Below are 26900 nucleotides of genomic sequence, written 5' to 3' on the forward strand. Positions count from 1 at the left end.
TTCATCCAAAATTTGTCCACTTATGATCTATGTCATATCTTGAGCCTCAATTATAAGGAAGATCATAACAAATGATTCACTAGTTCCACCAAAACTATTTCAAAGCATAAAACCAAAATACTAGTCTTATGAACTCATCATTATTGTAAAATATAGGAATTTCACTTCAAATACCTCGTGAACTGCCTAAGCAATCTCATCTTCATAAAATCAATCATAGTAGGATTGATTGACACATATACACCTCACTATAGTCAATTGACACCCATCTCAATACTCCCACTGATTAAGGAGTAACTTGGCATCTTTTAAAAAATCAACTATGACATCAAGGTTAATCAATTCTAAGGCCTAGTCCATTTTTCTAATGAGAGATCAATATGTCAGAAACATATGAATTATTGTCCCGTCCAATAATCAAAATGGTAGAGAATTTAGGATTGCTTGAAGCTAAAATAAATATCCAAGAGCAATAACAATAAGCGTGTAAGAACAAAGATTATGCTATGTGCTCGTTTCCTTAGCTCTCTCAATGATCTATCAGTAGAAACGATCATATCATGCTAGAGTCATTCTAACAAACCATATGACCCCTACACAGGTAAAGACAACCACGCCTAAAGGTCAAGTGTCACAACCAATTGCATCAATCTACTACCGACATGATAGAAAAATTGTGCAAATTTTGACATCTAATGTATTTCTTTCACCATCTAAGCATCCTACCCAACAATAAAATCATCGACAGGATGAATAAATTCTTTGTATGGATCTTAGTATTTTGTGATTGACACGATAGAAAATAATAATAATAAATCACAATATTCAATAATTGACATGCGAAAGCTTACAATAGGTAAGCATAACACATTCAATGTATAATTTTAATCTCATAATCATCAATGAGGTCAAATACGCATATTATCAATGTAACAAAATTTATTACCAAAATAACTTTAAAGCATTTAGTAATAATCAACATAATTAATGCTTCAAAAACAATCAATAATTTGTCACAAATTATTCATACTATATGCCCAAAAATAATGATTCACAAAATCACAAATGGCACATATAACAAAATTATGGAAAGTAAATCAAGATTGACCTTGTATGAGATTAAAATAATCAATAAGATTCCAAAATTTGCTAGCTTAGGCTCACGATAGGTGAGTACATAAGCATCCAAATTTGTTACAACCTCACAAGTTTCAATATCTACGAATATGAAATATTATTTTTACAAAAGTTATAATATTTAAACTATGAATATTTCATATACACAAGTAGAAATTTAATTAATAATTGTGAGAACGTGCATGCTTGTAAGATTATAAAAATAATTATGTGAATCAATAAAAAAGTTTTTTTAAAAAAAATTAAACTTTAGACCATAGTATATTCACATGATTAATCATAAACAAACATATTATAAGCCATGCATTTAATAAAATATTGTGATAGCAATGCCAAAATTGAGAAATTAATTTCGTAGTAAAAAAATTGTCCCAATAAATTTGAAATAATAATAATAACCCCAAAAACGGAATAAAACGACATGTAGTTTGACAGAAAACAACATGTAGTTTAGAATAAAACAATATGTAGTTTGGGAGAAAACAACATGTAGTTTGACAGAAACGACATGTAGTTTGGAAGAAAACGACATGTAGTTTGACGAAAATGACATGCAATTTTGGTATAAACGACATGTCATTTTGTCGCTAGAAAAATGACATTTTACACAAAAATGACACGTCGTTTCTCTCAGGTCATCCCTGATCTTCAGACGGGTCAACCCGACCCGTTTCGGACCCGGAAGTCGCACCAGTCGAGTTTTGACCCCCTAGAACTCCATTTTTGACGTCGTTTTGGGAGTTTTGCTCCAAATTTCATTTTATATTGAACCATAACAATTAGTTGGCTAAAACAAGCTTAAAAAACCATATCATCTCAAACCATTTTGAACTCAAAAAAGTTTGAAAAACTCATTGAAATGGCCAAATATGTGTCCAATAATCATAAAAAATATCACCCACAAGTCACATTCATGATGTACAAACTCAGTGTAACATTTATTTGAAATAAAAATATGCATTTCGAAATTTGGATTGATAGAATCAACAAAAAACCCAAAAATCCAAAAAATTTGTTGTTATTGAGGCATGTCTTTAATGGAATTTGAGTTAGAAAATTACCTCCAACATCATCGTTCATAGGGCGATTAATGGCTGCGTACTACCTGCCAAGAGAAGCTGAAAATAACAAGAGGAGCAAGGGGTGTCTATGAACACTACTCTCTTGAATTTCTCTCTAAACCGTACACACCACACCAACATATGCTAGGCTGTATCTCTCTTTTATATGAACATAAATGGGCCTAGTGGGCCTTGATACATAAAAAGAAGGAGAGTTAGATGTCTTGGCCTAATGGGCTGGCTGAAAGACGTTGAGAGTGTGTCCATGGGCCCCGAGCATATTAGTATGTTATGTCCATCCCATTATGGCTCGATCATAATACCATGCATATAAATATATAGTTATCGTAATATGATAATGACACTGAGTAAGCAATGTTTAATTATGTCAGTCTAGATAAAGTATTCTAACATTTACTTCTAAACTACTTGCCAGAAACATGGTTAACATGAAGTTACGTTTTCAGTCATTTAACATGAAATTGTATGTACAACTGGAAAATGTTTGAAGATCCATTTTAACCATAGTTCTACTCTTGTAAGAATCACTAGTCGACACTGTTGTTGGAGGATTTTTTGTTAACAACACCAAGCTGCAAGAATAAAGTAACAAACACTTAATATAACTATGTGATAATGTAATGAACCCCATAGATGTAAGTGTCAGCCAATTGAGCTTACATTCTGAGAATATAACTTGTTATTAACCTTTTCAAAGATTTGGATTCACCTATTTATAGGTTGATGAATTTAGCCATTAAAATAGATGGTACATAATTTAATAAGCTTATTGAAATTCCGTATTTTAATATTACCAAGTGATTTAAAATAAACAACTTAATTAAATACGAAATACTGATTAAGTTGTTTAGACAGATTTTGGTTTTGTTCACACTACTTATGCAATTGTTTAAACAGAAACAGAAAAACAGGTAAAAATTCAACACACGAGAATTTTTACGTGGTTCAGAAATTCTTTTAGATAACCTACATCCACGGGGCCACGCACAAAGAATAAACCAATTAGCAAAGAAACAATGTGTACAAAATCCTTGACTTAAACAATGTAAGACTCCCTCTTAAAAAATTGTCGCAATCTTGTTGTACTCTTCTCTATGAATCTTGTTTTGATGAAACGCTGATTCTCTTGAAATCCCTTCAAAGAATAGCGAGTGCTCACTTCTTCCCGAAGTGAGACTTGGATAGAATCCTCTCCCGAAGATCCTTATAAACACGTTCACAATAGACACTACCTGTTTACAATGGACTAGATAGATATCCACAAGTACACCTAGCACTCTCACAAAGATTAAGGTGAACAAACTTAATCTCAACAAATAAAAACACTCTTCAAAATAACATAGTGCTTACAAATAGTCAAAATGGAAGAGATAAAATTTCCAAAGGCCTTGGCAAGATATTTATAGGCAAAGAAATCATCCAAGGCCATCATTTTCTGAGATCTTTGAAATCAAATTGCAAATTACTTTGATTTAGGAAATTAGCCAGCCAGATGAATTGTGTGTCGACAAAAAAGGAAACTGATGAGTCAGCAATGTCATCAGTTTTATCTGGCAGAACGAACATGGTCATTCTTTTGACCATGTTCATTTTTTACACCTTCTTTATTCCAGAATAAACATAATCCCTGAAAATAATCTCAAGATAATTAAAATACATATTTTTACTAAATAATGTTTATTTGTGATAAATAAGGTAAAAAATGTATTCACACTTAAAAGATATTTTCACACTAAAAAATCAACTGAATCAATTTGATAATTAAATCATGAATCAATAAGGATATGCTACTGATTTTCTTCAATAAATTTAAAATATTTTGTCTAAATTAAAGTTAGCCAATAAAGGATTTTACACTAATAAATGAAAAGTTACAACATTAATGATAACTCACATTATGTCCAATTAATGCCTTGAGTGTTTTGAGCCGTTGGCCGCAACTGAAGAATGTTAGGCCTGGTCTGGTCGCATTTTCTACGTTCATTGCTCGCTAAACTAAGGAGATCACACCTTCTCCAGAAAGCATCGTACTCAATCATGCAACTATGCCCCCCTCGAGACTAGCAAGGTTTGTCTCGCACATTGATCATCTTTTTCCATCCTAGACACTCGAGGATGTCTTTTAAGATCGTGCGAGGTTGTTCTCGCTAGTTGAGGTGAAAATTCCTTCTAATAGATACAATACTTGTTAAGGCAAAGTCATCTTCTTTATATTGAAACTACCATTCATTTGAGTGTTTTACTTAATAAGAAAGTTACTCAACTTACTTTTACATAAAGATGGACCAGATCTTATAATCCTATAAGTGGTTAGATTTTTTTTTTGCTCCTAATTTATTTTTTTGGAATTTACTCATTTTTACCCTGTATTTTTGCAAAGTATCATTTTGGTACCCTATTTTTTTCAATAATACTTATATGGTACCATGTATTTTAAAATCATATATATTTGGTACCATAGACTCAGATTTGAGTAATAAAATTTTGTCAATATGACCAAACGGTCATAATTTATATGTAATTAAATAATTAAATTTGAATTTGGAACTCATATAATTAAGAGTAGTTTGATTAAGTTAGTAAAATTTTATTAATTAAATTTGAGTTCAGAGTACCAAATATATATGATTTTAAAATACAGGGTACCAAATACATACGATTTTAAAATACAAGGTACCAAATGAGCATTATTGTAAACACATGGTCCCAAAATGATACTTTACAAAAACACTGGGTACCAAATAGTTACCTATCCTTATTTTTTATTATAAATGGACAAAAAAGTTATAATGTGGTGGCCTTCATATTATATTCTGAATCTTATGTTTTCTATAAACTTTAAATGTTGTTAAGCTGGGAGTAATGAAAGGGGTAAATGCGACAAAAGTACCCAATATTTGGTATTTGTATGTGGCATAGACTCAATCTTTTCACAATGAAAGTACTCCAACTTTGTAAAATAGTAATTATGTCCATCTCCATCAGTTAGACTCCATTAGTAGCTAACATAATGTAACTGACAGAGATGGATAGAATTACTATTTCAGTAAGTTTGAGTACTTTCTCTGCGGCAAAAAAAAGATTGGATCCATGCCGCGTACAAATGCCAAACATTGGATACTTTTGTTGCATTTACCCCAGCAGCTAACAGATTGTAAGTGACAGAGATGGACAAAATTAATGATTTAATAAGTTTAGGTACTTTCCCCACGAAAAAAAATGATTGGGTCCATGCCTCGTACAAACGACAAATATTTGGTACTTTTGCTGCATTTACATAACAAAATAAAAATGGTAATGGTAATAAAAATAATGTACATACCATTTTATCCCCTTTTGTTTCAGTTAAAGACTCCTAGTTGAACTCGTCGAGGGGTTAGTAGTTCTATCATACCGTTAAATTTCTAAGAGCCTCATATGATGTCGTACTATAGAACTACTAACCCCTATTACCGCATTGATGTTTTCAACAACCTTATGATGATAAAGAACGTATCTAATAAATCTCGTTGCCTGTGCTTGGCAATTACCTTAGTAGGATATATGTGTAAGTGGTTAAAAAATTTGGCTACAAGATCTATCTATTCGTGAGAACATCTAACCAATGAGTTCGTTCACCGAGGAGGACGATTATTATGTTCACTTCCCACACAATGACCCATTGGTCTTGACAAAATTGTTCGCTAACATGTGAGTTCATTGAATTTTGGTGGATAATGGGAGATGGGTAGCCATTTTGTACAAGCCCGCACTTGAGAAAATTGGACTTTGAGAGAGACACTTGAAGTTGTGTCCTACTTCACTTTATGGATTCATGGGAAGTTTCATCCAACCACTCAAAGTCATCGAGCTAGCACTTACTATAGGAAATTTACCCCATCAATCTATTGTAATGAGTAACTTCTTACTTGTAAACTAGACATCCGCTTTCAATGCGATATTGGAAAGGTCATACTTGAGAGTGTTGAAGGTGGTCACTTCTACTCAAAATGAAGTTCCTAACCCCAGGAGGAGTAGCGAGCATACAGGGGGAAAAAATAGCAGAAGATAGTTACAACCTCTCAATGCGAATAGCTACATGCCCATGGGAGGAAACCATGATGATGGGGGCAACCATATGGCTGAAAAACAAAACCCTGAAACTTGGATCCTCGTATGGAAAGAAAGCCTCGAGCAAGACTGGTGGAAGAAGTTAACCCAAACGATCCCAACGTGAAGCTAAAGATAGGGAGGTCTCTGTGAGGACTCCAAAGCAAGTCTTAGTGTTTTTCTAAAGGCGAATTTGGGCGTGTTCGCCCAGAGCCACGATGACATGGTAAGAATCGATCCAACTATGATGTCTTATGAGTTGAATTTAGATCCCAAGGCCAAGCCCATGCGATAAAAAGGCGTGATTTAGACCCAGCGAGATACGAGAGGAAGTAGAAAGGCTGAGCGAGAATGGGTTCATAAGAGAAGTCTTTTACCCCATCTGGATTTCAAATCCTGTGTTTGTTTTGAAACCAAATAGAAAGTGAAAATCTGCATAGATTTCACCAATCTAAACAAGGTGTGCTCAAAAGATAGCTTCCCCTTGCAGAGCATTGATGATAAACAAGTTTTAGGCTCGTTTATGGTCTAGTTTTTAGGACTGTTTTCGCTAGTTTAGGTTTATTTTATTGCAGAATTATGCTCGTTTGTTCATGTTTCAGGTTTTCCATGCTAAGTCGTTGAAAAGAGTGAAATGAAGTGAAAGTGGAAGGAAATATAGTTAATATGGAGAAAATCGTGTTTTTTTTGGGTCGATATGTACGAGCTTTGATACTGTCAATAGTGCTACAACGTTATTAAAGTGGCGCCATAGAGCTAGGAAAGATATGATGGAGCCTGTTGAATCTGTAAGTAGCACCCCAGCGCTACAAAGCAAGCGCTACAACGCTATCAAGACCAGAACATAAGCGCTACATCGCTAGTGAAACAATTTTTAGGGGATTTTGGCTCTATTTATAGCGCTACATCGCTCAAGACATGGCGCTACATCGCTATCAACGCGTTTTTCAGATTTAAGCCAATTTTTGAAGGGCAAAATGGTCTTTTCACTTGGGGACCTTGGAAAACTATTTAAGCAACATTATTCTGCGATTTTTAAGAAGCAGTTCTGATTTTGAAAACCCTAGATCTAGAAAAGACTGCTGCTTTAGATTGTTTTTCTGGTTTTAACTTTCTGGATTTTTCTTTTTTTTTTCATCTGAATTCCTTAGATTATTTTCTATGAGTAATTATTTGAATGTTATTTTCATCATGTTATCTATGAACTAATTTCATTTATCTAGGGAATAATGTAGTCACTGGGGTTTCTATTTAATTTTATTATGATATTCTATTGATACTTCTTCTCTATTCTAATCTATATGATGTTTGTTTAATGGTGGTAAATATTTGATCACTATTTACTTAATTTAATGGTTTTGATTCAAAATTCGAAAGATGAGAATTGAATATGCTATCATTATATAGACATAGGTTGCATATTGGACGAAAGTACCTGTATGACTTGTGTAGCAATTAGGTTTCTTTGCTTAATGCCTTCTATATGTCAAGTTTATCACAAAAATGTAGAAAACCTGCATATAGACTAAGATCTTATATCTTGAAAAAGAATAGGAATCAATTATATTAACCTGCTATTAGAATATAAAGAACAGATTTAGAATTGATTAGTAAAATTAATAGAATGAAAAGTTGATGAAATTAATTCCTAGGCTTTTTATTATTGATTCCTTGATTCATTGTTTTGTTTTCAGTTATTTAAATTCTGTTCATAATTTAGAATAGTCATTTTAATTTTAATTATTCATTTAAGTTTAAATTCACCAAATAGAAAGTTAAAGAACACTTAGTGGTATTTGGAAATCAGTCTTCATGGGATCGACACTCTACTTATTATATATTACTTAATTTGACCACGTATACTTGTGCAGATTTTCACAGATCAAGTTTTCAGCGCCGTTGTCGGGGACTTAAATTCCAATATCACAGTTAATTGTTATTTGTTCTAATTTGGTTATTTTATTTTATTTATGTTTAACATTTATTTGGATCAAGGTTCTATTGTGTTTCAGGAATTGTTGGTATATGCGAAGCAATAGACAAAAGGAGATTATACCAATAGATCTGGAAATTGAAAGATCGTGCAGACAGAACCGGAAAACAAAGAGGAGATTGGAGTTTACCCTGGCTGAAAATTTGGGAAACGGTGCTAATAATGGTCAAGGGGTTGCAGAGGTTCCAAGGGAGCAAGGACCAAGAACATTGAGAGACTATGTACTTCCTACTGTTACAGGAGTGCATTCATGCATTAGACCTCCAACCATTGCTGCAAACAATTTTGAGATTAAGCCATCAATCCTTCAAATGGTCCAATCAACTGTTCAGTTTGGAGGTATGCCAACGGAGGACCCCAATTTACACATAGCTAATTTTCTGGAGTTATGTGCTACGTTCAAGATGAATGGGGTGAGCGATGATGCTATAAGATTGAGGCTATTCCCACTTTCACTAAAGGGGGCGAAGAGTTGGCTGATATCTTTACAGGCGAATTCTATCACTACATGGGAGGAGTTAGCTCAGAAGTTCCTTGCCAAGTTCTTTCCTCCAGCGAAGGTTGCAAAACTAAGGGGAGAGGTCAATAATTTTTACCAGATGAAAGGAGAGTCACTGTATGATTCTTGGGAGCGATTTAAGGAAATGTCCACATCATGGTATAGAAAAGTGGATGTTGGTGCATAATTTTTACAATGGGTTGAATGGAACAACTAGAACAATTATAGATGCTGCGGCGGGAGGTGCTTTTATGAGTAAGAGTACTAATGAGGCGTATGAGCTATTAGAAGAGATGGCGATGAATAATTATCAATGGCTAACTGAAAGGGGAAAACCAAAGAAGGTGGTTGGAATGATGGAATTGGATGCTATATCAATGCTTACAGCTCAAGTAGCAGCCTTGACAAAGCAACTACAAAAGACTACACTCCCATCTCAAGCTATACAAGTTCAAAACCTGTGTGAATTGTGTGGTACAACCCATCCACCCAACTAATGCCCTGCTCTAGATATGAATAACATGCCCATGGAAGAAGTACAAGCTATAAGGAATTACCAGAGATAACCTAGTAATCCCAATTCCATGACCTACAACCCAGGCTGGAAGAACCATGCCAATTTTTCCTAGTCCAATACTCAAAACACTCAACAACCTTACCCTCCACCTCAGCCACAATATCAACCTTCCCAAAATAAACCACCATATCAACAGCAACATTCATACCAACAACCTCCACCTGGATATTATCAACCACAAAATAGACCACCACACCCAATGCCAATGAAACCAGATGAACCCTAACCTGATGTACTTAACCAATTTATGACTGAAATCAGGGCATCCATAAGGAGTTTGGAGACTCAAATAGGGCAGTTGGCTACTTTAATGTCTAATAGAGCTCAAGGAAATTTTCCAAGCACTACAGAAGTTAATCCTAAAGAACAGTGCCAAGCTATTACTTTGAGGAGTGGAACAAGGTATGAAGGGCTAAAGAAGAATCAGTCAGAAGAAGAAGGTCAGAAGGGAAATACACAAGGCATAGAAGAAGAGAAGTCTAATGAAGAAAAGGTTACTGAAGACCTTAGCAAGGAAGAAGAGGAACCACCTGTGAGTATTGACCATCATGTTAGAATTCCATATCCACAAAGGCTTCGCAAACATAATCTGGATAAGCAGTTTGCAAAGTTTTTAGAGGTGTTCAAGAAGCTACATATTAATATATCGTTCACAGAAGCATTAGAACAGATGCCCAACTATGTGAAGTTCATGAAGGAGATTATGTCTAACAAGAGAAAAATGGGTGATTATGAATCAGTAGCGTTAACAGAAGAGTGTAATGCAATTTCGCAAAGGAAACTTCCTCAAAAGTTACGAGATCTTGGTAGTTTTACTATTCCATGCACGATTGGGGAGTTTGAATGTAAGCATGCACTTTGTGATTTGGGGGCAAGTATTAATTTAATGCCTTTGTCAGTATTTCATAGACTTGGTTTGGGTGAAGCTAGGCCAACCACAGTAACATTGCAGTTGGTTGATAGATCTATGAAGCATCCACGTGGAATTATAGAAGATGTGTTGGTGAAGGTGGATAAGTTTATATTTCCAGCTGATTTTATAGTTCTTGATATGGAGGAGGATGAGAATGTTCATATTATCTTGGGGAGGCCATTTTTAGCAATTGGGCAAGCATTGATAGATGTGCAAAAGGGAGAGATAAGGCTAAGAGTGCAAGGGGAAGAAGTAGTATTTAATGTGTTTATGGCTATGACTTATCCTAAAGCAATTGATAATTGTTTTTCAGTGGATGTGGTAGAAGAGGTAGTAGGGAGAAGAAAGTTAATTGAAGATCCTCTTGAAATTAGCCTTACAGTTGATGATGTAGATGGTGAGGATAGTGAAGAGGTGTTGAGTTATTTGAAGTGGATACCATCATATGAGTCGTGGAAGCATAAAAAGTTTGAAGAATTAGGCGAGGGACCGAAAAGACCATTACCATTGATTTTGAAGCCACCTGTGTTAGAACTAAAGGTTTTACCGGAACATCTACGCTATGCTTATCTTGGAGAGAAAGAGACTCTTCCGGTTATAGTTTCATCATTTCTTTCGAAAGTAGAGTAGGAGAAGTTGTTGAGGGTGTTAAGGGCTCATAAAACTGCTATAGGGTGGACTCTTGTTGATATAAGAGGAATAAGCCCATCGACAGTTATGCATAGAATTCTTATGGAAGACGATGCTAGACCGACTATTGATGCTCAATGAAGACTTAATCCGACAATGAAAGAAGTGGTGAGGAAAGAGATCTTGAAATGGTTAGATGCTGGAGTGATTTACCCTATTTCTGATAGTGCTTGGGTAAGTCAAGGACAAGTAGTACCTAAAAAGGGTGGCATGACCGTGGTGAAGAATGAGAGTAATGAACTGATTCCAACAAGCACTGTGTCGGGTTGGAGGATATGTATAGATTAATGGAAGTTGAATAAGGCAACTAGGAAAGATTATTTTCCTTTGCCTTGTATTGATCAAATGTTGGATAGGTTGGCGGGGCATAACTACTATTGTTTTCTAGACGGGTACTCAGGTTATCATCAGATTTTAATTGCATCGGATGATCAAGAGAAGACAATGTTTACATGTCCTTATGGTACTTTTGCTTTTAGAAGGATGCCATTCGGGCTATGTAATGCACCAGCCACATTTCAACGGTGTATGATGGCGATATTCTTTGACATGGTTGAGAAAGGAATTGAGATTTTTATGGATGATTTTTCAGTTTATGGGTCTTTTTTTGACAAGTGTTTGACTAATGTGGAGTTGGTTTTGAGGAGATGTGAAGAGTCGCATTAATTGGGAGAAGTGCCACTTTATGGTGAATGAAGGAATTGTATTGGGGCACAAGATTTCTAAGAAAGGCATTGAAGTAGATCGGTCTAAGATTTCTACGATTGAGAATTTGCCACCTCCAGTTTCAGTTAAAGGAGTGAGGAGTTTCTTGGGTCATGTAGGGTTTTATAGAAGGTTTATCAAAGATTTCTCCAAGGTCTCGAAGCCGCTGTCCACCTTGCTAATGAATGGGGTTCCGTTTGATTTTGATGAGAAGTGTCACCAAGCTTTTAAGATACTTAAGGAGAAATTGATTTCAGCACCTATAGTTGTAGCACCTCAATGGGATTTGCCATTTGAATTGATGTGTGACGCCAGTGATTTTGCAATTGGGGCAGTGTTGGGACAAAGAGTTGACAAGGTATTTAGAACAATTTATTATGCAATTCGTACCTTAAAGATGCTCAAATTAATTATGCAACTACGGAGGAGTTGTTGGCCATAGTGTTTGCCTTTGATAAGTTTAGGCCATACTTCATTGGAAATAAGGTGGTTGTTTACAAAGATCATTCTGCGATAAAATATCTTATGACCAAGAAAGATTCCAAGCCTCGTCTTATTCAGTGGATTTTGTTGTTACAAGAATTTGATGTGGAAATTAAGGATAAGAAGGACACAGAGAATTTGGTGGCTGATCACTTGTCTAGATTGGAGGTTGATGAGGATTCTCTTGATAAAGAAGTTCAAATTAATGATGCTTTTCCTAATGAGCAGTTGTGTTGAAGTAAGTGTTTGTAAAGATGTTCCATGGTTTGTAGACTATGTAAATTTTTTGGCTGCAAAGGTTATACCTCCTAAGATGACAAGGCAACAATTGAAGAAATTCTATTCGGAGGTGAAGCACTATTACTGGGAGGAACCTATTCTGTATAAACATTGTCCTGAACAAGTTATTAGAAGATGTGTGCCGGAAGAGGTGATGTTGTCAATCTTGACTCACTGTCATACGTTGCATTGTGGTGGTCATTTCGGAGGAACAAGAACAGCAGCGAAAGTTTTACAGAGTGGGTTTTACTGGCCTACATTATTTAAAGATGCTAATGCCTTTGTCAAAAGTTGTGATCGCTGTCAACGGACTGGGAATATATCAAGAAGAGATCAAATGCCAATGACTGGTATTTTGGAAGTCGAGTTGTTTGAGGTTTGAGGAATAGACTTTATGGGACCTTTCCCGTCATCGTATAATAATAAGTACATTTTGCATGCGGTGGACTATGTTTCTAAATGGGCAGAAGCTGCAGCAACTCCTACTTGTGATGGGAAAGAGGTACTTAGATTACTTCATAAAAATATATTCACTTGGTTCGGCACCCCCAGAGCAATTATTAGTGATCGGGGAAGTCATTTTTGCAACAAGTTGTTCACTGCTCTTTGTGCTCGCTATGGTGTTCATCATCAAAAGGCGTTGTTTTATCATCCAATTGCGAATGGCCAAGCTGAGGTGTCAAATAGGGAGATTAAAGGTATCTTGGAAAAGACTGTAAATACGTCAAGGAAAGATTGGTCAAAGAAGCTCGATGATTCACTTTGGGCTTATTGCACTGCATTTAAAACTCTGATTGGTATGTCACCATATAGATTGGTGTTTGGTAAGGCATGCCATTTACCGGTGGAACTGGAGCATAGAGCCTATTGGGCTGTGAAAAATTTAAACATTGATATCTTTATGGCGGGACAAAATAGGCTTATGGAGTTAAATAAGCTTGATGAATTCTGAAATGAAGCTTATGAGAATGCGAGGATTTATAAAGAGATGTTGAAGGCCTTTCATGATAAGCGGATACTCAGGAAGGATTTTCAACCAGGAGATAAAGTGCTGCTATTTAATTCAAGACTTAAGCTCTTTCCTGGTAAATTGAAGTCGAGATGGTTAGGATCGTACACGGTAGTTGCTTCCCTTTCTTATGGAGCAGTGCAAGTTCATAGTGAGAAGACGGGACATTTTAAGGTGAATGGTCAGAGATTGAAGCATTATTTGGAGGGCCCGGTGGAAAAATGTTAGTTTGTGGTGATTTTGGAACCCATTTGATCTGAATACAAACAAGAGTTCGACTAAAAGACGTTAAAGACAACGCTCTTAGGAGGCATTCCTAAGTTTGGTTTTATTTTTCATGTATTTTAAATTTATGATTTTTTGTTTTTATTTGGTTTGTAACAATGTTTAGGGAATATTGTTTGAGTGATTATTTTTACTTTTAATTAGAAAAAAATTGATGTATTGTATGAACCGTGAAAAACGTGAAAAAATGCAAGAGTTTATAAGAAAAAGGGTTAGAAAAATGTTATTTTTTAGACAGTAGTGCTACAGCGATGGGAAGGTGGCGCTATGGCGCTAGTTACAGATCAGTTGGAAGATTTTGTACAGAATGAAGCGCTACAGTGCGATGAATAGGGGGCTATGGCGCTAATCTTAGAGGCAAAAGAGGATTTTTCTTCGGTCCTTAGCACTACAACGCTGCTTAAGTAGCGCTATGGCGCTATACTCAGAGAATAACTGCCCAGAAATCCCTAGTAGCGCTACAACGCTCTATCCCAGTTTTTTTTTAAAAAGGGCTGAATTTTGAGACTTCTTCTTCCAAACCCTCATTTTCTCTTCTCCTTTTCGTGTTCTCTCTAGCCCAACACCCCAAAACCTCCATAGATCCTCCAGTATAGCTTCTTTCCAGAAAATATCATCTCTTCCACTTATTTTTCATTTTCTCTTCTATCTCAGCCCTTTTGTCCATTAGTCAAATTCTTACCTCTAAAATCAATTTCAATCTTCAAATTCCATTTGGAACCCTAAAAATTTAGAGTTTTAATTTCTTGAAGAAGATTAAAATTTTCAAGGGGATTTACACAATCAATCACAAGGGAGACCATTTCAAGGGTTAGTAAGTGTTTTCAAACCCTTTTACTCCAAGATTTTTGCTGTATTTGGGGTTGGGTACATTTGTTGCTTGCTTTTGGAGGAGTTTAGTTTTTTTTTTTGTTATTTGGAGAACTTGGGTGTTGTGTTCTGTGAAATTGAGTTTATAGGGTGGTTGAGAAGAGGGAAAGTGTTTAATTTAAGGGGAGGTGCTGTAAAAAAATTTATGGGTTTGGGTGTGATTGAGTGTAGACAATGGCTCCTAAAAGTAGAGCGGGAAGGTCTAAGGATAAGGGAATAGGCCAAGCTTCTGCCTCCCAACAAACGGATGATAGCTCGAAGCAAGAGTATGATGAAACTAGGTTTATAAATTTTCAGGCTCAGGAGCGTTATGAAAAGTTTGTAAGAAAAACATTGATTCCTGAATGTGAGGTAGACTATCAATCTAACCCTTTTGATCATCAGATTTTTGAATTAGTTAGAGCTAATCTCACAGCTTGAAAGTGGGACAATTTTGTGACAAAATTGGCGCAGGCAAATGTATCATTAGTGTATGAGTTCTATGCCAATTTAAGGAATAAACACAATGATAAAGTTTTTCTTAGAGGTAAGCGAGTCCCTTCTACTACCGAATCCATTAATAAGGTTTTCAACATCCCGCATATAAAAGAGCAAGAAGAGGAATATACAAGATTTTTGATGGGATATATAGATTATAATGTTGTGGATGAAAAATTATGCTTTGAAGGTGCTCCTTGGAATTTATATGGCACTTTACCTAAAAGTATAGCGTCCCGTCAACTAAATATTGAGGCTAGATTTTGGGGTTTCTTTGTTTGTGCTCGATTTATACCAGTAAGTCATTTTTCTGACATGACTAAAGATCTAGTACTACTGATGTATGCGCTCATGACAGGAATGACTGTTAATGCGGGTTCATGGATTAAGGAAAACATTGAGTTCATTGAAAAAGGGCCATACCACTGGAGGTTTAGGCCATGGATCTGTCATCACAATGTTATGCTATAAGGCTGGAGTTTTAGAGCTTGTTACTGATATTTATCAGTCGTTGCAGCAACCTTTGTCGATTACTTTGATGAAGGATTATCCCAAGCCTGCTCTATATGTGCCACAGACGAGAAAAAAGGGTAAACGACGTGTGGAAACGGAGGTGGAAGAAGAAGCTGATCCAGTGATGCAGGGAGGTAGTAGTGACCAGAGCATGAAGAACGTCAGTGATAAGTTGGATTATCTTATCCAACAAAATCAATATATGGTTTAGCAGCAGCACATAATGAATCAATACATGGGCCAACGGTACGAATGCGAGGTGAACCATGTGGCTCGCTTAAACAACCTGGTGAGTCGGTGGTCTTTAAATGAATCAGATCAAACTTATTTTGCTTCACCACCACCGTATCCACTGTATTCTCCGTTTTACTCTCCGCCTCCACCTCCGTCATTTGCTGGATTTTCATAACCACAGCCTCCGCAGTCTTAACCTTTCGAGGGACCTTTGTCCCAGCCGCCACAACTGCCATACTGATGTGGCTGGTCAGGTAAGTCTCTGTTCTCATTCTTTCTGTAGTTTAACATTGAGGACAATGTTCGATTTTAAGTTTGGGGAGCGATTTATTTATGGTGTTCTTTGATGCGTTTGCGTTTTACGGTTTGTTTATTTTAATTTTCGTAAGTTGTTTATTTTGTGTCATGTTTTAGAGTGTAAATTAAGTTGATAATTATTGCCATTTTAATATGATTGACTGTTTTGTAGTATAATCCAAAGGAAAAATTGATGTGCTTCTGAAACAATCTATGTGATTGGTTAGATTACTTTGTTTTTTCACTGTGATTTGTTGACATTAGAGATCTATTGTTCATAAATTGCAAATGTTATAATTGAGTTATTTTATGCATGTCGAATTTGGATTGTGGATTGAAAAGATTGAAAAAAAGAAAAAATTCTAGAACCTGTTTGCCTACTATTTGAGATGAAATTTGAAACAATGCACATTTAGGAAAATGATATAGGCAATTTTTTTTTGGATTGGTTGTGCCTTTCAAGCTAAACTTATTAAAATTTTTCCTTAGTCAACCCTTTTGAGCCTTACAACTGTTTTCTTGTTAACACATTCTTTTGAGCTTACCTGTGAATTGGATTACCATTTACTCTTTTTGACCCATACCATGAGCATGAAAATTATTATATGAGGGGAGTGAATGTGTAATGGGATGTTTGTATTATGTGTTATTCAGAAAATTACTTGTGATTGAGAAAGAAAAAAAAATTAAAGAAAGAAAAGGAAATGAAAGTGAAAAATGATTATGTTCTCAAACAATTATCTATTGAAAAATCAAAGTTTGGGGGAGTGTATTGAAAAAAAAAACATATATATTCTCAATCATTGCACAGAGAAAGGGGTAACAAGGGATGAGTGGTGTGAAATTTCTGGGAAAGTTTGTTTAGTTGGAATGCTTGTGGTATAATTAAGCCTAAAAATGTCTCTTTATCTACCTATACCTAAGCCTTTTATTACAACCCTTATAAAGTCTTATTGATTCTTGTTTGTGCATTTGTTTATATTAATGGAGAATAGTAAATAATGCAGGCATATGGAAATATTTGGTTATGTGGTTAGTTGGTGAGAATTTGATGTGCATAAAGTGGTTCAATTATTTTATTTGCGAGTTATGAGTAAATGAACTTTGGTGTTGATAGATTGCAGTGAAAGGGAGAAGTAATTGAGACTGAAAATGCAGATTAATGTTTTAAATAGCATGATTGTTTTTCCTGAGAATTATATATGCATAGCAGTCATGAGTGTTTGAATTGGTTAGTTATGTCAACTTGGTTTGTTTAGGTTTGAGTCTAGTTAGATTCTTTACTCGAGGGCAAGTAAAGGTTTAGTTTGGGGGAGTTTGATAAACGAGTTTTAGGATCGTTTATGGTCTAGTTTTTAGGATGGCTTTCGTTAGTTTAGGGTTATTTTATTGCAGAATTATGCTCGTTTGTTCATGTTTCAGGTTTTCCATGATAAGTCGGTGAAAAGAGTGAAATGAAGTGAAAGTGGAAGGAAATATAGTTAATATGTAGAAAATCGTGTTTTTTTGGGTCGATATGTACAAGCTTTGATACTGTCAATAGCGCTACAATGCTATTAAAGTGGCGCCACAGCGCTGGGAAACATATGATGGAGCATGTTGAATCTGTAAGTAGAGCCCCACCGCTACAAAGCAAGTGCTATCAAGACCAGAACATAAGCGCTACAACGCTACATCAAGGGCGTTACAGCGCTAGTGAAACACTTTTTAGGGGATTTTGGCTCTCTTTATAGCACTACAGCGCTCAAGACATGGCGCTATAGCGCTATCACGTGTTTCTCAAATTTTAAGCCAATTTTTTAAGGGCAAAATGGTCTTTTCACTTGGGGACCTTGGAACACTATTTAAAGCAACATTATTCTGCGAGTTTTAAGAAGCAGTTTTGATTTTGAAAACCCTAGATCTAGAAAAGACTGCTGCTTTAGATTGTTTTTCTGGTTTTAACTTTCTGGATTTTTTTTTTCATCTGAATTCCTTAGATTATTTTCTATGAGTAATTATTTGAATGTTATTTTCATCATGTTATCTATGAACTAATTTCATTTATCTAGGAAATAATGTAGTCACTGGGATTTCTATTTAATTTTATTATGATATTCTATTGATACTTCTTCTCTTTCTAATCTATATGATGTTTGTTTAATGCTGGTAAATATTTGATCACTATTTACTTGATTTAATGGTTTTGATTCAAAATTCGAAAGATGATAATTGAATATGCTATCATTATATAGACAAAGGTTGCATATTGGACGAAAGTACTTGTATCACTTGTGTAGTAATTAGGTTTCTTTGCTTAATGCCTTCTATATGTCAAGTTTATCACATAAATGTAGAAAACCTGCATATAGACTGAGATATTATATCTTGAAAAAGAATAGGAATCGATTATATTAACTTGCTATTAGAATAGAAAGAAGAGATTTAGTATTGATTAGTAAAATTAATAGAATGAAAAGTTGATGAAATTAATTTGTAATGACCCAACTATTTTTAAGACCTTGGACCATTAAAACTACTAGACATATCTATTATTTTGATACGATCATTAGAAATAACATATCTTTATTGAAAACCCAAAATGTTGTACTAATACAAAATAGAGTAAAAATATAAAATAAAATGTGACATGGTATGGGATCCCATTGTTTACAATAAATAAAACATAACTTTAAAAAAACTAGTTGCGGAATTACATCAAAACATAATTTTAAAAGACTACAATAAACGTCATCCTCGATCGACACGCAGCCCATCCATTCAATTCATCCTCAACACACAAGCCAAGCTGCCAAGAATCCTTCCGCCTTCCATATTCATTCTCCTGTATCAAGCTAAAAATAAAAGAGTGAGCCTAAATCCCAGTAAGGAAAATCTACTGTCAACATACAACATATGTCATAAACATAAGACTACATCATATTCATATACTATAAAACATATGACTATAAACATATATCACATATGACTACAACATTAATGTCCAATATAAACTATTCGGGTTTGTTAGCTAAACAAGTCATATGCCCAATATAACTTCTTGGGGCCTCCTTGTCTAAGCAAGTCATAACCCCAATCATCCATTCTTGGCGCTTGTTATCTTAACAAGTCATTTGCCCAATCATAAATTCTCGGGGCTTGCTTGTCTAAGCAAGTCATGCGCCCAAGCGACTGAAAAACATATTAATCATATACTTACCATAACATATAAACACATAAAATCTATCATATTTTCCTTACCAACACTGGGATATTTGAGAACAAGGACGGGATTTGGAACACTCCTAAAACCAACATAAAAACATATGAGTATCTATAGAAAAGAAGATGAAAGAAAACTAAACCATCAAAGAGGGAAGCTTACCGAGAACCTTAATGTTTAAGAACTTAAACACCTAACCACGAAACCATAAACAAAAGTTAGGATCAGAAAGAGACTTAAGGAAAACTAAGGAATCATAAAGAATAGAACTTATGAATAATATAACCTTGGATGAACTAGAACCGATCTAAACTTCAATATCGAAAACACACTTTATCTCACTACCCAAGTGTTTATAAAGCTTGAGATGATAAAGCTTTTATTCTCCAAAACCCAAGTGTATCACTCTATAGAAATCCTAGCAACTTGAAGGCTCTGAACACAGCTTGAAGAATGAAGAAAATGGCTGAGCACTAGGTCCTATTTATAGAGTTTGAGAGTGTAACTATCCTATTAAAAAAATACTTAAATCCTTAAATAAACATGATTATGACAAGTGTCATGCTCTTAATAGTTCTGGAAGGTTCTAGAGTTTCTAGAACTTTCTTTTATAATTAAATCCTTAAATAAACATGATTATGACAAGTGTCATGCTCTTAGTAGTTCTGGAAGGTTCTAGAGTTTCTAGATCTTTCTTTTATTTAAAAAAATACTTAATTTCATTCTAACTATAATCCAAATTTAAATTTAAATAAAATAGAATCATAACTTCTAACTTCCTAAATCTCGTAGCTCTAAACTTACCTATAGTCAAATCAACATAACTGGAGATGTATGATTCCGATTTAGACCATATTTATACCGTTAGAAAGATAATTCAATTATCTACAACTTTCTAGAAATACTATTTTTCGAAATTCATAACATTACTAGGTCAAAAATAGGTCGAAAGTTACAGTAGCCTAAGTTACAAAAAATCTATTTAATTATCTAAATAACAACCTTATCCACAAATATCTTAACTAACCATAAAATAACAAACTCTAATTCCCTAGGTTGATTTCGAATTTACTAAGCCCAAAATCTTATTGGGATTTTGGGCTTTATGCAGGCTCGTTCCATAACACTTTTTAATAATATCATAATTAATTTATTCTTATGTAATCACCCCCTTTTCCACAAACAAGGCTACTAATATCATAAACCTATACTATAATAATCATAAATACTAAAAAAAATTAAACCTTATGTTATAATAATATTCTTAAACTATTGGTTAAACTTATAAAATTCATAACTGTTGCTAGTTCAGTAAATATCTAGCTAGCTACTATCTAGCTAGTTCAGTAAATATTCTGGGACTCTATAATTCTCCCCCACTAAAAAGAATTTTGTCCCCGAAATTTACTTACCAAACAATTCCGGATACTGGGCTAACATGTCTTCCTCCAACTCCCACGTTGCCTCCCGTTCAGAACTATTACTCCACAGGACCTTGACTATAAGAATACTCTTAGACCGTAATTCTTTCATCCTTCTATCTAGGATGCTAACCGGTCGTTCCTCGTAACTCAAGTCTTCCTGGAGTGCTATCATATTGTACTTAAGGACGTGAGATTGGTCTAACACATATCTACACAGCATCGAGATGTGAAATACATTGTGACTATCTGCTAAAGCTGGCGGTAGGGCTAATCTATATGCAACTGTTCCCACCTTGTCCAATATCTCAAAATAAACCAGGGACTAAGCTTGCCTTTCTGCCCAAACTGCTTCACACCTTTCATAGGAGATATCTTTAAGAAGACTTGATCTTCGACTTTGAATTCCACATCACGCCGCTTGGCATCCGCATAATTTTTCTGACGGCTCTGAGCAATGAGCATACGTTCTCTAATCAGCGCTATTGCATCCTGAGCTTCTCTAACAGCTTCGAGTCCAAGAATTTTCCTTTCTCCTACTTCGTCCCAATGTAACGGCAATCGACACCTCCTTCCATAGAGTAACTCATAAGGTGCCATCTCGATCATTGACTGGTAGCTACTGTTGTAGGAGAATTCTATTAGCGGCAAATACTTACTCCATGATTAAGTACACAAGCGCGCAACATATCTTCTAAAATCTGTATGGTATGCTCGGACTGACCGTCTTTCTGAGGATGAAATGTCGTGCTAAGACTTAACTTGGTACCCATAGCTTGCTCCAAGCTTCCCCAAAATCTCAATGTAAACACCGATCCTCTATCAGACACTATAGTCTTAGGGATTCCATGCAGTCGTACTATCTCCTGAACATAAATTTGTGCGTGTTGGTCTGCTGTGTACGTAGTCTTGACAGGCAGGAAATGAGCTGACTTGGTTAGTATATCTACTACTACCCAAGTTGAGTCGTGCTGCTTACTTGTTCGTGGTAGTCCTGTCACGAAATCCATGGCTATGTCGTCCCATTTCCATTTTGGAATATTAAGCGGTTGCAATAAGCCTGCAGACTACTGGTGTTCTGCTTTCACTTGCTGACATACTAAGCATTTAGACACATACTCCGCTACATCTTTCTTCATTCCTGGCCACCAATACAACGCCTTGAGATCGTGAGTCATCTTGGTCGACCCTGGGTGAACTGAGTATGGGGTATTGTGCGCTTCTTCTAAAATCTTCATCTTAATTCCATGATCATTCGGCACCCATACCCGATCCTTATATCTCAAAAACCCTTGTCCTGAGATCAAGAAACTTGTGGCCTTGCCTTCTATAACTACATCCATATGTGCTACTATTGTGTCATCATGCCCTTGCCCAATCTGTATATCTTCTCATAGACTTGACTGGATGGACAAGTTAGCCAGTTTACGAATGACTAGTTCTATTCCGGCATTGATCAGCTCCTGCTGTAGTGGCTTTTCTATTCCAGCTAACGCTGCTAGACTTCCATAACTTTTCATGCTTAGCGCATCAGCAACTACGTTTGCCTTTCCTGGGTGGTATAGAATTTCGCAGTCATAATCCTTTACTAGTTCTAACCACCTGCGCTGCCTCATGTTGAGCTCCTTTTGCGTGAAGAAATACTTTAAGCTTTTGTGGTCCGTATAAATCTCACACCGTTATCCATAAAGATGATGGTGCCAGATTTTCAACGCAAGGACCACCGCTACCAACTCCATGTCGTGTGTTGGATAGCGTTGCTCATATTCCTTTAGCTTCCTTGAGGCGTAGGCCATTACCTTGTCATTCTGCATCAGCACACCACCCAACCCTTGCTTCGACGCATCGCAATAGACTACAAACTTATCGTTGGGTGTTGATACACAAAGTACTGGTGCTGAACATAGCTTATTCTTAAGCGACTGGAAGCTCTCTTCACACTTATCCGTCCAGTTGAACCTTTGTTGTTTCTGGGTCAGGTTGGTAAACAGAGTGACTATCTTAGAAAATCCCTCTACGAACCTCCAATAATAACCTGCTAGTCCCATAAAACTTATTACCTCTGACGCGTTCTTTGGTCTTGGCCAATCCTTCACAGCCTCTACTTTAGATGGGTCTACAGCTACTCCTTCCTTGGATACTATGTGCCCGAGGAACGCTACTTGCGAAAGCCAAAATTTACATTTTGTAAACTTGGCATAAAGTAACAAGGTCATTCCTAAATGTTCCTCGTGCTCAACTTTGTCCTTTGAGTACACCAAGATATCGTCGACAAATTTGTCCAAAAGACCCTATTCATTAATCCATAAACATGGCTAGAGCGTTTGTAAGACCAAAAGACATAACTAGAAACTCACAATGTCCATAACGAGTTCTGAAAGTCGTCTTGGGAATATCCTCTTCCCGTACCTTGAGCTGGTGATACCCGGAACGTAGATCAATCTTTGAAATCACGATTACCCCTCGAAGTTGATCAAACAAGTCATCAATTCGGGGTAGCGGGTAATTATCCTTAATTGTTACCTTATATAGCTCGTCGTAATCTATGCACATCTGCATACTTCCGTCCTTCTTCCTCACAAATAGAACCGGTGCTCCCCATGGCGAATGGATTGGTCTAATGAAACCCAAGTCTAAGAGTTGTTGTAGCTGCATCTTTAACTCCTTGAGTTTGGTCGGTGCCATCCAGTATGGTGCCTTTGAAATAGGCTTGGTGCCCGATACTAGTTCGATTGTGAAGTCAATTTCCCGTGTCGGCGGAAACCCTGGCAAATCGTCAGGAAATACTTTTGGGAATTCCTTTATAATGCGGACGTCTCCAACCTTTAGTGGTGTTTCCTTTACCACATCCGTGACGTTGGCTAAGAATGTGTGACATCCTTTGTCTATCATCCTCTGAGCTTTGAGAGATGAAATAAGCGGCATACATAGTCCTAAAATTTTTCCCATATAGCATAGTTTCTGACTTTCAGGAGTCTCGAACATCACTTGCTTACTTCTGCAGTTGATGGTTGCGCCATGCCTTGCAAGCCAATCCATGCCCAGTATTACGTCAAAGTATTTGATATCTAACTTTATCAGGTCTCCTTTTAGTTCTACGTTCTCAATTTTGATCGGTACACCCTGTACTGTCCATGATGATAGGACTACTTCACCCGAAGACAACTATGTCACAAACCTAGTTCTACAAGGTTTGTCTAATTTCTCTATCATTCCTAACGAGATATACGAGTATGTTGTTCCCGAATCAAACAATACTAGAACATATACTATCGAGGATAGGAATCTGACCTGTGACCACTTTATTGCTAGCGTCAGCTTCTCCCTGGGTTAAGGCAAAGACTCTGGCATGAACCATCTTGCTGTCCCTTTTCTCCTCTGGCTTGAGCTGGGGACATTGCCTCCTTTGGTGACCTTCCTGACCACAGTTGAAGCATCCTTTGGTGTTTGTACGGCATTCACCAGGATGTTTCTTTTGGCACTTAGCACATTGCAGGTATTCTACATAACCCAGCCTATTATCTCCATTGTTCGTCCGTGCCCTTTTCTCGTTATCGGATTGCTTAATGTCAGGATGCCTTCTTTTTTGACCATTACTATTGTTGTTGCTAGACTGATGGATGTTGTGGTTGTTGTTCCAACCATTCTAAGGTTGACTTTGTTGTTTAAGCTCAGGTTTACTAGCTTCCTCTTTACTAACATTCGCCTGAAGCCTTTTCTATCTCTATAGCCGTTTCTAAAGCATCAGCGTAAGTAGTGGTTCTAGGGTTTGCTACCTTAACCCCTAACTCAATCTTTGGTCTAAGTCCTCTAACAAACTTGGTCACCCTCAGAAAGTCAATTGGAACCAACTTTGGTGCAAACTTGGCTAATCTGTCGAACTGCTGAGCATACTCTGCTACCGTCAAGTTTCCCTGCTTCAGACTAGTGAACTCCTCAACCCTTGTGGCGATGAATGCTGAGTTGTAGTACTTTTTGTGGAACAGCTCCACAAATATGGTCCATGTCATAGTGGCGACGTCGTGAGTCTGCTGAACTAAGTCCCACCATATTCTAGCATCCTTCTTAAGCAGAGACGAAACACAGGATATGCGATCTGCGTTGCTGAGATTCATGTGTGTTAGGATCGACTCTACATTTCTGAGCCATTCTTTCGCCTCGAAGGGGTCTGTTGTCCCTTCAAAGTTTGGAGCGTGTTGCTTACGAAACCACTCATAGATTGGCTCCATGTACTGAGTTGGGTATGGCGCATAATTTTTCATTGGCCATTACCCATAAAGACCTACTTGATGGGGGTGCTTGAGCCATTTGCTGAGGCTACGGTTGCGGCTGAGGCTGAGTCTGTTGTTGCTGTTTCTACAACAATTCTTCCACTTGTTGTCGTAGCCTGATAATTTATGCAGTGTTGTTGACCGGCGGCGGCGGTGCACTTTGGTTAGCAGCAGCAGTGGTTGCACGCCTTCCCCTTCTTCGAACTGGAGGGGCTTCATTAGTCTCAGGAGCGACGTTGGAGGCATTGACATTCATGCGTGCAGACCTTCTGAGCGACTTTTCAGCAAAAGTTCTAACAGTCGAGAACATGTTAGAACTTACCCTAATAGGCTCTAAGGCAAAATTTAATCTAAGCAAACATAACTCGGACCTATTAATTATGATTTCTTATGAAAAATTATGCAAGCCTTCTTTATGATTAGGGTGTGTTTCTAAACTTAGAAAAATAAGCCATCTTTATAATTTACTAAGTATGTTTCTAATCATCCTATATGACTTAATTCTCAGGCTCGAAACTCGTCGTTGTTCCAAAGTTAACCATATTGAGGGAGGGCAGGGATTAGTAAAATCGTTCCCACTACTCTGGCCCCCTAAACTCTCAATATAGAACCCAGTCCATTGATTTGTATCCACCCTCACCGAACTTGGTCATTAGTTATTAAATTTATTATTTATTATGATTTTAGAAAAAAATCAAACACATACATGTCATTCAAAAATAACAATGATATTCATTTGGAAAAAGGTTTTCACTAAAACCAATCATAAATGCAACAATAATAAATAAAATAAATAAAGAAAATAAACTAATTTACAAATATTCTTAACTGAAAACATAAGGGCTAAAATGTTAACTAAACACATAATCATAACAACTATAACATAAACACTTACATTGGCGGTTAGATTCGGAGCATAAGCGTGTGTATCAAAGAGAACTTCATGCAAATGGACTGTTGCTCTGATACCAACAGTAATGACCCAACTATTTATAAGACCTTGAACCATTAAAACTACTAGACATATCTACTATTTTGATATGATCATTAGAAATAACATATCTTTATTGAAAACCCAAAATGTTGTACTAATACAAAATAGAGTAAAAATATAAAATAAAATGTGACATGGTATGGGATCCCATTGTTTACAACAAATAAAACATAACTTTAAAAAAACTAGTTGCGGAATTACATCAAAACATAATTTTAAAAGACTACAATAAACGTCATCTTCGATCGACACGCAGCCCATCCATTCAATTCATCCTCAACACACAAGCCAAGCTGCCAAGAATCCTTCTGCCTTCCATATTCATTCTCCTGTATCAAGCTAAAAATAAAGGAGTGAGCCTAAATCCCAGTAAGGAAAATCTACTGTCAACATACAACATATATCATAAACATAAGACTACATCATATTCATATACTATAAAACATATGACTATAAACATATATCACATAGGACTACAACATTAATGGCCAATATAAACTATTGGGGCTTGTTAGCTAAACAATTCATATGCCCAATATAACTTCTTGGGGCTTCCTTATCTAAGCAAGTCATATGCCCAATCATCCATTCTTGGGGCTTGTTATCTTAACAAGTCATATGCCCAATCATAAATGCTCGGGGCTTGCTTGTCTAAGCAAGTCATGCACCCAAGTGACTAAAAAACATACTAATCATATACTTATCATAACATAAACATATCATTACATATCATAACATATAAACAAATAAAACCTATCCTATTTTCCTTACCAAAACCGGGATATTTGAGAACAAGGACGGGATTTGGAACACTCCTAAAACCAACATAAAAACATATGAGTATCTATAAAAAAAGAAGATGAAAGAAAACTAAACCATC

General features: G+C 36.2%; 1 protein-coding gene and 1 pseudogene across 1 annotated transcript; one reads left to right on the forward strand and one right to left on the reverse strand.

The window, feature by feature from the left end:
* Positions 1–8867: 8867 nt before the first annotated feature.
* On the reverse strand, positions 8868–8963 carry LOC133807943 (small nucleolar RNA R71; annotated as a pseudogene).
* A 130-nt stretch (positions 8964–9093) lies between these two features.
* LOC133806262 (uncharacterized) lies at positions 9094–10920 on the forward strand. The gene is made up of 3 exons (XM_062244383.1): positions 9094–9274; positions 9788–10222; positions 10421–10920. Exons 1-3 carry the CDS (start codon positions 9094–9096, stop codon positions 10918–10920), a joined length of 1116 nt encoding a protein of 371 aa, XP_062100367.1.
* Positions 10921–26900: the final 15980 nt, after the last annotated feature.

The sequence above is a fragment of the Humulus lupulus genome, chromosome X (assembly GCF_963169125.1).
Source record: "Humulus lupulus chromosome X, drHumLupu1.1, whole genome shotgun sequence".
In the NCBI taxonomy this organism is placed as follows: domain Eukaryota; kingdom Viridiplantae; phylum Streptophyta; class Magnoliopsida; order Rosales; family Cannabaceae; genus Humulus; species Humulus lupulus.